General features: G+C 32.0%; 1 protein-coding gene across 1 annotated transcript; it reads right to left on the bottom strand.

Annotated features, from left to right (window-relative positions):
• Positions 1-6,034: 6,034 nt before the first annotated feature.
• Positions 6,035-8,285, bottom strand: LOC146933367 (uncharacterized). Its single transcript, XM_085707831.1, has 2 exons — positions 6,917-8,285; positions 6,035-6,162 (listed from the first exon to the last, which is right to left on the bottom strand). Exons 1-2 carry the CDS (start codon positions 8,283-8,285, stop codon positions 6,035-6,037), a joined length of 1,497 nt encoding a protein of 498 aa, XP_085563957.1.
• Between the last annotated feature and the right edge of the window lie 3,201 nt (positions 8,286-11,486).

Raw genomic sequence — 11,486 nt, 5'->3', positions numbered from 1 at the left:
TCTACGGTACACTCACAAAATGAGGTGTACCGGTACTCTTTCTTCATAATTTTATAAATTAACGATCATTTTTTATGAAATAAATAACTATTTATCAATATCTATATTTTATAGAACATCATTTCATAAGAAAAAACATCAGTTCATTGTTTATAAGAACCATAGTAATTTTTTTTACATATTATCGTAAAATATAATCAATATTCTCAATTATGAGTGCTAAAAATTCAAAAAAAATTAATTTTACTTCGTTAACACTTTTGATGAATAAGATTTAGTTATTATAAATATAAATGATAGAAAATAATATTTTTCTTCAAAAAACAGCTCATTTAACCATTAATTTAAAGAGTAAGTGTACCGGTACACTCAAATATATTGGATGTACCATAGAATTTGCCCTACAGGCGTTGCTTTCTAAAGTTTACTACATTCACGCATCCTACTTGGAGCAACCAGGTGTTAGGAAAACACACGTAATATAGCAGATAATTATATCAGTATAAAATTTGTGCTTAATTAAAATGGTTTCATTGAAAGAATCCATTGATATTTTAAATACATTAAAAAATATAAATCCCCCATCGTCTATTTAATAAAAACGTCTAATCAAAACATTATAAAATTCAAACATAAAAATATCCAACTCCATTCATAAAAGTATTTGAAAATCGGCTTTTTAGATTATAACAATTATTATTATTTTAATGAACAGACACCAGCAACGTTGAAATAATAATAATTATTATAATAATTATAATTTTAATAATAATAATTATTTTAATAATTATTATTATAAAATTATAATTAGTTTTAATAATATTTATCTATTTGAATGATTCATCGAATTATAATTAATTTTCGATGGTGTCTGTTCATTAAAATAATAATTAATTATAATTTTTGCCATCGAAAATTAATTGTAATTTTATGAATTATTATTATAATTATTATAATGATTTAGATTATAATAATAATTATTATTTTAATAATTATAATTTTTAGATTATAATAATAACCATCGAAAATTAATTTTAGTTTTATTTGAAAAGAAAATGTTAAAAATCTAAATCATTTCCTAAAAAAAAGAATCTAAATCATTCAAAACTCTAATTAGTTCATGTGACAAAAGCTAATGAGTTAAACTGAGGGATTCAAACGAATGTAATCACAATAATGAATCTGTCTAGATCCTTTTAAAAATTAGTGATTTAATTATCACATAAAATATCTAATTTTTTCTTACTAAAGGACTCTTAGAACTTGAGTTTAGTATTTAACATATTTGAATCATAACATCCCACCAATCTTGCATAAATACCCTGTCACCAAAGTGGAAATAAAATAAATAAATACTCTTCTCAAGCCGGTATTTAACTCAAGAAACAAGTAGAACAAATAGATAAATATTTTATGTAAAAAAATAGATAAATAGTTGAAAGATTGTAATGGTTTTCAAAATTGAGAGTGAAATAAAATGGATAATTGCAAATTGATTATTAAAATGCATGAAAGGTTAAATTGATAGATTAGAACCCAATTAAAATTGGTGTTCTTGGTACATAAAAGAGAAAGAGAAAGATAAAGGAAGAAGACTAAGTCTTAGACTTAGTATTACCCTACTAGAGAGTACCAAAGGGAGAGATGAGAGAATTCATCATTTTTCTTCATAACCTTTAGTGATCATCTTTTCCCTATTTACGCACAATCACTAGCCACATGTCCATTTACCTCAACCAATTACATTTTACCAAGTGTATTTTCTCATGTGCTATTTTAAATCATAACAAAGATCGTATTATAAATTTCTCAATATTTTCGTCAAAGGCTATAAAGGAATAGAAATTTCTCAATTTCACATATTCAGAAGGACCTCGACTTTTGAATTGCTTTGGATGGGCAATGGCCATCGATGAAACATAAATTTGGAGAAGCCTAAGTTACTTTTACTTATCCAACTTTTTTAAAAAATTAGCTTCAATGTAAAAGAGAAAAGTTCACCATAAAGGATTGTTCGCATACAAGGGAATTAAACCATGCATATATGAAAAAAGGACACATGCAAGCAAATTCAATAAAAGCATTGTTCTATAGCATATTCTAAACCAAGCAATCCATAAATAACGTTTTTAGTTGTTATTTTATCTGTGTCTTCCAAGTTGTAGTTGAATTACAGGGTGAGTTCTCCATTGGCAGGTAGCTAATCACTATATCATATGCATTGTTAAACATGCAATGTTGATCACTTAGTGTGTAATCTGCCAAAGAGATTTGCCCAGCGATTCTCCAACAACTCTACCTCAATTGAAATTGAAACCACATTTCTTGCAATTCGGTTTCTTCAACTAGATGTTCAGAAAGACAATATTCATCCATGTATAGGCTATAACACCCATCTACTGTTAAATGGCTGCATAAGTGGGTAATGTGAGGGTTTCAGGTGTTTTTTGGTATCTTATTTTGTCTAAATTAAAATTTTAGTCCTCCAATTTTAAAACCGTTTTTTGTCAAGATTTTATACCTAATCAATTTCTGAGGTTGTATTATGAATGTGTTTAGATTGATTATGAAACGTCATCTAATCTTATTTTGATGATGTCACATCATTGTTACATCATTAACGATGATGTCACTTTAACATATTGTTTCCTTTTTTTTTTTTTTACCAAATTCAATCTAATTTCTAAAAAATCATTAAATGAGTTTCATCAATAACAATGCACCATTACATTTTATTTCTAAAAAATCATTAAATGAGTTTCATTAATCTAAAAAATCATTCTCTATTTCTCCAAAAAATATGCTCCATAGATCTAAGATAAATATAAGATTACGATAAAGGAATGTCAACTTTTAGAACTCTAGATTTAAAAGTTATATAGAAAAGTTCTCAATGAGTTTTGTTTTGGAAAACAAAGTAAATAAATTTTTTTTTTAAGAAATCAAAATGAAATATATTAACAACGGCGATGGAAACACCTCAGTACAAGGTGTACTAAAGGTTTCAAAGTAAATAAATTCAAGCAGTCCTCGTATGATGTATCCCATTCAAGTAGTAATAATTTTGTAAAAAAAAAAAATTCTAGTAATCGTGTTTTTTTACCTGTAAATAAAATTTAGTTACCATAAAACTTTCTTTAAATTTCTTTTCTTGACATATTTTTTTAAGCTTCTATCCCTACATATATTTTGTTACCAATTCTAGTCTTCTCATAAATATTTTTGTTACCAATTTTTTTATTTGTGGAAAATATTAACTGGTGCCCCCGGGCACTGGTTAATGAAGCAAATGTAGAAGTTTTTGCATTGAAAATTGTGTAATCATGACTTCAAAAGTCAAAAAAGTGTCTTTTTTTATTTAATATTTCCTTTTTTAGATATCTTACTCAGTGCCCGGGGCACCGGTTAACACAACCCCTTATTTATTTATGATTTGGCATTGCGCATACCTTCGTTTTTACAAAACAATGCTTGTACCGTAAAAATATTATTATTAACTTAATGTAATCTTTAGTTTATCGTATAGATAATTTCATAAAGATTAAATGTTAATTGAATATTAAATTGTTAAATTATTAATTTAATTATATCTTAAGATCTCATTACTGGTGTCATAAAGAAACTCCACATGAGACTTGTCGCATGTACTAATTTAGACATGTGTGTCAAATAATTTTTTTTTTTTGAGGAAAGTGTCAAATAATTAAAAATACAAGGATGTAATATTTTTTTTACAAGTATATATACCAATTTTTCACTAATAGTTACAAATGTCTAATGAAAAGTCTACGTACGTGGGCAAAAGTTTGAAGAACTTTTTGTAGAAATTAAATCCGAAATTTAATTATATCTTTAGGGGAGTCCTCGTGAGCTTAGCTCAGTTGGTTGAGACAATGCATAAAATATGCAAGGTCCGGGGTTCAAACCTCAGCCACTACAAAAAAAAATTATATCTTTAGGGGTGAGAAAAACATAAATATTTTGAGCAGAGGTGTAAAAAAGGAATTTTGAAGCTCAATAGTTTCTGATAACAAATAACAAATTCTCCTGTATGGAAGAAGAAGAAAAATATATTTTGCAACTTATAAATATTTAATTTTTTGTTTTTAATCTTACATTTTTCCCCTAAACTTCCACCCTATACATAACTGGGTAATAGTTGAAATAACCCCTAATAATATACGTGAAATCTAGTATTAGCATTTGTAAATTAAAAAACACAACATTTATCTCCTGTAATTTGAGATTTTTCTATGTTGGTTCTCGGACAGCCTAGTTACAGGAGGCGTTGACGTGGCAAGGAATCTTGCCACTTTTTTTTTTTGAAGGAGGGAATCTTGCCACTTGTTGCTGTCACATGATTTTTTTTTTGTGACGTGATAATTTTATTTTTTTTTGTCTAACAAATTTATTTTGTTGGCCTAAAAAAAATTTGATGACATTATTATTATTATTTTCCCTTAAAATGGATGCAAACATATAAAGTTTAGAAGAATAAACGATCTAAAGGTCCAATTTTTTCATGATTTTGTTTTAGAAATGGTTAGGACGTTAAAATAAAAGCGTCCTACATAACAACGAAATTTTCTCAATAGGGACGAACTAATTATAAATTTTTAAAAGCACAAAAAACTCAAAAACCAAATAATTGGAAACCTCTATAAAGAAATCAAATTTCGAGTTGGTTATTTTGCAGAGACTTCTATGAAACACATAGAAAGGATCTACAATATTTTTATAGGATTGCAAATATGTCACAATTTATTTTGATATTGATGACCAAAACGTGCAAAATCGCAATTTTGTTCCAAGTAAGTATATACTCACATGTCAAAATGCATTTCTCGATTTTTTGCGTATCCTCCTACAATAATTTATAATTTTTTAACATTTATGAATTTTTAAACTCAAAAAGCTAAAAAATTCATATTTTTTTAAGACATTAAGAAGGAGCGCGCTCCAAGATCCCAAACCAACATCAGCGAACCAACCTATAAAAAAAATCATATTTATTGCATCCCTTTTTAAGAAAAATCAAACTTTTGCAAGAGATCTCTATAATGTTCTAAACATGATTGTAAACAATTCAAAATTTAAAGGATATACATAAGTTTACTTAAAAGCAAAGACAAAATGTTGTGATCGAAAACAAATGATGGACCAAAGCTAAATAAAATTAGAGGGGCTAAAACTGAAATTCAAATATTTCTAGGGACAAAAAAATGATTTAACCCATTATCAAAAACGTTTTTTTTTTTATTTATAAACACAATAAAATATATTTAACTCAAAAATAAATCATCATAAGAGATTGTTTGCATGCAAGGGAATAAAACCGTGCATATATGTACCAAAAAAAAAAAAACCGCATATATGAAATTTTAAAAGATACATATATATGCAAGCAAAATTAAAGCATTATTCCATACTTCCATAGGATATTCTAACCCAGGCTATCCATAAATAACGTTTTCAGTTGCCATTTCCTCTGTGTGTTTTCCAAGTTACAGTTGCATTACAGGGTGAGTTCTCTATTGGCAGGTATGCAACCACTATATGCAATCAATTGATCAATTAGTGCGCAATCTGCCAAAGAAGATTTGCCCAGCGAATCTCCTGTAACTCTGCTTCAATTGAAAAATCAACATCAAACTAACATTCTAGAAGTTATGTTTCTTCAACTAGATGTTCCGAAACGTTATTCATCCACATTTTACTAAATAAGATTTTTTTTTTCTATTGAATATAACTCGGTCTTACAAAATTGATTTATAAGGAGAGAGGAGTGTCCACTCTATAAATTTATTTAGCCTTATCTTTATCTTAGGTAGGACTTAATTTGGGATTTTTCCAATAATACTCATAAAATATTTTTACATTTTCTTTTGTGGCCACAATGTTTTGGTGGAAATATAAACTAGAGTTTCATGCATGTTCGGAACAATTTGGTAAACACCTTAGATAATTAGAAATCATTAGGGAAAGAGCAAAACCTATTATTAGGGAGGAGTGTTGTCATTAGGGAAGAGTGAATCTATTTCCCCATTAGGGATTGAGTTGGAAAACACTTCCCTCTTCCCCTAGCAATTAGCTCGGCAAAATTTGTGTCCTTGATTTCGATCAAGAGTAACTCAATCTTATCATCTTCTCCTTCAACTCCAACTGAGCTGAGGATACATTTGATATCAGACTTCGCTCAAAAGCAACTCGATCTTATCATCTTCTCTCTCAACTCAAACTAGGTGAAGAATGATTTTAAGGTAATCAACTGAATGGGCTGCATTACAACCCAAAACAGGCAGTAAATAAGCCGTGATGATTTTCATATTTTTGTTGCAACCGCTTATATGTGCTTTTCTTTTAAAGAACCGATTATATGTGTTGTATGAAGATAGATATATTTATGTATTTACCAGTACCATAAATATAAAATAAAATATATTTAATTGAAAATTATGCATGTAGTATTAAATAGAACGTGCAATTGAAAAAAATATATAGTTAATATCAGCTTGAAACTTAAAATGGAGGTTATAATAAAATAAATTATTTATGCGAATAAGTGACTTATTATAGAATGGATAAATTAAATATTAATTAATGTGTACAATTGAAAAAAATAATTAATATTACACTAAAATAGTCATTTATTTTAAATATTTTTTATATATAAATATGCCTTTCAATGAGAGACGAAATGAGTATTATATTTTTATTATGTTTTTTTTTTGACCGAAACAAAGTTAACTATTATCATTAATCATCCAATGTTCAATACAAGAAGGATAAGAATCAAAAATACGGTGAGTAGCCCAAGAATAGGTCGCCCTAGCTAAACTATGAGCAACCATGTTCGCTTGTCTCCTAACAAACTTCACCTCGAAGTTGGAATGTAAAGATAACTGATAAATAATACTAGAAACAATAGCATAGAATTCCGGATCACCCTGGCGCGGAGACGATAGAGCTTGCACTAGAGTAGATGAGTCGGACTCGAAGACAACCCGGTCCCATTTGTTCGCATCAGCAAAGTGAAGAGCCTCGAGTAAGGCTACTGCCTCCCCCTCCAAAACTGTCATATTTGCCCGCTGCCATTTTGTTTGAGCCCGAATAAATTGCCCGCGGGAGTTTCTAACACAACACGCAAAAGATGTAATATGGTTACGTTCATGGAACGCGGCATCCACATTGCACTTCAACCATGTCTCGCGCGGTTTCTCCCAAACTGAGCTGATACCTTGCACTCTATTTTGCCCGTGTTGCACAATCGGTTGTTGGGGATGTTTATGAACCTCCTGCCATTGCTGCCAAGCATCTAGTGCCGCCCTCCCAATGCTTGTAGAAGTATGATGAGCGGCATTCCAAATGACATCATTACGTGCAGCCCAAATTTGCCAAAGAAGTGAAGCCATCCGACCAGCAATGTCTCGGCTTTCGGAACGACATATACCAAAAACAAAATTTGCCAAACTGCTCACAGTTCCAACTCGCGGTTGCAGCACAGTCGAAAGGCCTGCCCAATACCAACTCTCACGCGCCACCGTACAACCCACAAAAGCATGCCAATCATTCTCAACATCCGTATCACACCAGGGACATATCACCTCACATTGTACATGTCGTGATTGTAGTCGGAGACGCGTCGGAACACACCCTCTGCAAATCCTCCATAACAAATTACGTGCTTTGTGAGGGGAATTCACATTCCAAAGTCTATGCCACTCTCCTTCAACATGGAACCGATCAGTATGTAGCAACTCCATCATAGCAAGTTTATAATCAGTCTTAACCGTATACCTCCCGTTACGTTCCATCATCCACGCTATTTTATCATTCTGAACTTCTGTAAAGAGTGGTGTGTCGAGAATAGCTTGCACCATATCATCTGGAAACAGAGATTCAAGTTTATCAATATCCCAAACTCGTTCCTCGTCAACTATCAAATCAGACACACGCAAACTATGCACACCCTGACTTTTTGGGGATTGAATCCAGCTACCATGACCACCTCGAACCCATGAATCATTCATCACGCTGACCTGCTGCCCATTTCCAATTGTCCACCTCAATTTAAAGACTCTACCAACCAGAGATTCAGGTTTAGACAGAAAGCTCCATCCTTGCTTAGCTACCATAGCGAGATTAAATGCTTTGAAATTCCGAAACCCCATTCCACCAAATTCTTTGGGGCATGCCACACGTTCCCATGCCATCCATTTAATCCCTCGGTTGTTACTCCTTCCTCCCCACCAAAACGCATTGATCATCTTTTCAATATCATCCATTTTTATTATGTTTTTAAGAGAAGAAAAAGTGTTAAAACTTTTCGTATAAAATAAATCGATCGAAACTTATTTTATAATTCAATAAAGTCAATTCTTTTGTGAAAAAATTAGGACGAGGAGATAATGTCGTAGTTTGGGCCAATGAGACTCAAATCTAGAATCTCTCTCCACAAAATACTCGCAAAGAGATTTACATTTTTTTAAGCAAAAAGAAAATATAATAAATAAAAAGAGAAAGATACTGGGGGACGTAGGACCTGACCCAGGAAAACCCAAACGGGAATACAACAAGATAAATCAGCCTAAGTGGATCTACTTTAATCTTTCATAACAAAAGTTCACTAATCACAAACGCAACCAAGCGAACCCGCGTACTGGCGCGAAACCAAGTTACAAAAAAAGAGTGAAAAATGAACATTGCATAGAACAGTTAGAGTTTAGTTATGGCGAATGGATCAACCGCCAACACGGTAGCAAAATCCAAGTGCCAACAGCTCCCTGTAAAACAGCAAGTATAAAGCTCTTTCGAGCATGCAACGCATAAGAACTCAGATCGAGGGATGAGTCCAATACGTCAATACAGACCCTTTCGGATTATTGTAACCGACCCTTTTGGGTTTTGTGAAACCAACCCTTTTGGGTTTTCGTACCGACACCGCGACAAGCAAGCTGCTACATCACTCCCATACCACCAAAAGGCCAAAATCCAGAACCACCAGTCTTTGAAAACAAACACGAAACCACCGGAGACATAAACGAACAAGCCACCCAACAACAAAGAATCCGGCAAACACGAACAAACCAGACGCCGCTGACCGACATCCGGTTACAAACAAACACCGTTACACCACCACCACCGTAAACACCACCAATAAACCACCACCAAGACGAAACAAAAACAAAGCCAGCCGTTATTAACAGAAAGGCGGTGTTCTGAGATCACGGAACAAGCACAAAACATCTGACAATCCCGCAGAAACCCTCTCTGTTCCTTGCAAACGGCGGTAACCAAAAGGAAAACGGCGAAGGAGGATTAAACAGAGGTACAGGCGGACACCAGAAGGAGAAGAGCAGAGAACCGACGAATCTGAGAACAACCACCAGGAAAAACTCACCGGCGCGGCGGCCACCGGGAGCAATCCTAACCAGGTGATGCGGATGCAATACGTGGAAAATGCAACAACAGTGCATCATCGCATCACCACCACCATGGTTCTACATCTTTGAGAGCAAAGGTTTGGATTGGAAGGGGATGAAGGCGGCGGATCTGAAGTTTAGAGGGGGAGAGATTTACATTTATCTTTCCTCCAAAGAGACTAATGAGCCAACTCAAATCATGAATCTCTCAATCTAAATGTCGCATGTTTACCACAAGACTAAACACTTAGAATTAAAGTAGTGAGAAAAGTTTGACTTTACATGATAGGTTTAAAATAGTCAATGATAATGTCAACAATAATAATAATAATAATAATAATAATAATAATAATAATAATAATAATTTCTCATTCGTTAATTTTTGTTTTTTATTTCAAACTTGGAGTTGAAGTCCTCGTGAACTTAACTCAGTTGGTAGGGACAATGTATAATATATGTAAGGTCCGAGGTTCAAACCCAGACCACCAAAAAAAAAAAAAAAAAAACTTGAAGTTGAAGTCACTTTCTATCCAACAACGTAAACAAGCGCATGCGCTGCTTCTAGTTTCAGCATAAACAACTTTTAGGTCAATTTGTTGTTTGGTATTCATTGTTGACAATAACATATATAACAAACTTTGTACTGTACAGCCAAAGCGAATAAGCTGTAGTATCTTCTTTCATATAACAGTATATATAGAACAGCACAAGCAAAACGTCCTACTCTTTTCAACTATATACAAGGTCTTTCTTCTTCCAACAAAATATCAGATCCTCTATGAATATATAGAGACATAAAAAATCTTAAACCATATATTATTATCCTTATTCTTAAACCATATATTATTATCCTTATTCTCTGTTTTGAAAGGCATATCCTTTAAGATGTTTCATCCTTGTAAAATAATTTCACTTTATATTGTCCACATATTTGTTTTTCTGTTGCGCAACTGGAGCTGGATAAAACCGTCAGGGCTCTTACATAATACATCATAATTTTTTTTAGCTTATTGTTGTGTTTTTTTAGCTCTTCATTTAGTTTTTTTATTTCGCTTTTCACTACCAAATAAATGTTTTTTTAGACAACATCTGAAAATAAATTAAATACTCTATATACACCAACAAAAAAAAAATCATAGAAGTAGAGAAAAATAGCACATGCGAAGTAGACTGAAATTTTAGCATCACATTTTCAACTAAAATAAAATTTGCTTTGTTATGAAAATTATCCCAATTTCTTGGATAATAAATATCGTCGATATTTTTAATATTAGTGAAACACATTATTAGGAACAAAGGGCCCAAAAAAAATCACCAATTTCTTCGATAATAAATTTTCGAACATATCATTAAGAACAACCAAAATTTTTTTATAGGAGTGTGTATATAGAAATTTTTGTGCTGCATGGGATATATATAGCAAATCTCACTAAAAGGGCCAAAAATAATAACAGATTTCAGCCCATTCCTATATCATGTCAAAGATTGGGCCTTTTCAGAGAAGTTTCCTATATATACCCCCCAAAATCAAAATATTTCTATATACAGCCCCCACCATAAAAAAAAATTTTGGGCCCCCTACTGGCAAGGGCCCTAGGCCGTCGCACTCGCGGCCTATGCCCTAGGGCCGGCCCTGAAAACCGTAATAGGTGGTAAAATTCTTCCTTAAGATAATTAATATTGTTGCATGTCCAGGGTTAGTTGGATTAAAACACAGAACCTCTGATTAAATTGGAAGAGATTTCTTACCAACTCATCAAAGTGCTCTTAGGTTTATCTACTTTTTTTCATTACATGTTACTTGGACCCTTTCCTCTCAACAAAAAAAAAGTATTAGACCCTTCGATTTTTTAAATGATAAAAGTTAAACATTTAATCCTTTTCTCATTTTTCACTTGAGTTTATCAAATGATTTCCACATACATTTCATTTTTGTAATAATATTTCTACCTCAACAAGACGATGAAAGAAACATAGAAAATATTTTATGAAGGAGAGAAACATGAACGAAGGAGAAAAATTAATCTTATAACTAATTATTAACATTTGTCATTTGAAAAAAAA

This window comes from Medicago sativa, chromosome 4 (assembly GCF_051527215.1).
Source record: "Medicago sativa cultivar Bolivia chromosome 4, Bolivia_mono, whole genome shotgun sequence".
Classification (NCBI taxonomy): domain Eukaryota; kingdom Viridiplantae; phylum Streptophyta; class Magnoliopsida; order Fabales; family Fabaceae; genus Medicago; species Medicago sativa.
This window is presented reverse-complemented; position numbering and strand designations above follow the sequence as displayed.

Excerpts from the sequence above, each read along its gene's own strand:
- LOC146933367 (XM_085707831.1), bottom strand. The coding sequence starts at position 8,285 with ATGGATGATATTGAAAAGATGATCAATGCGTTTTGGTGGGGAGGAAGG. Across the intron at positions 6,163-6,916 it reads ATTCTATGCTATTGTTTCTA|TTGGAGTTGAAGGAGAAGAT; the intron begins GTATTATTTATC and ends TCCTCAGCTCAG.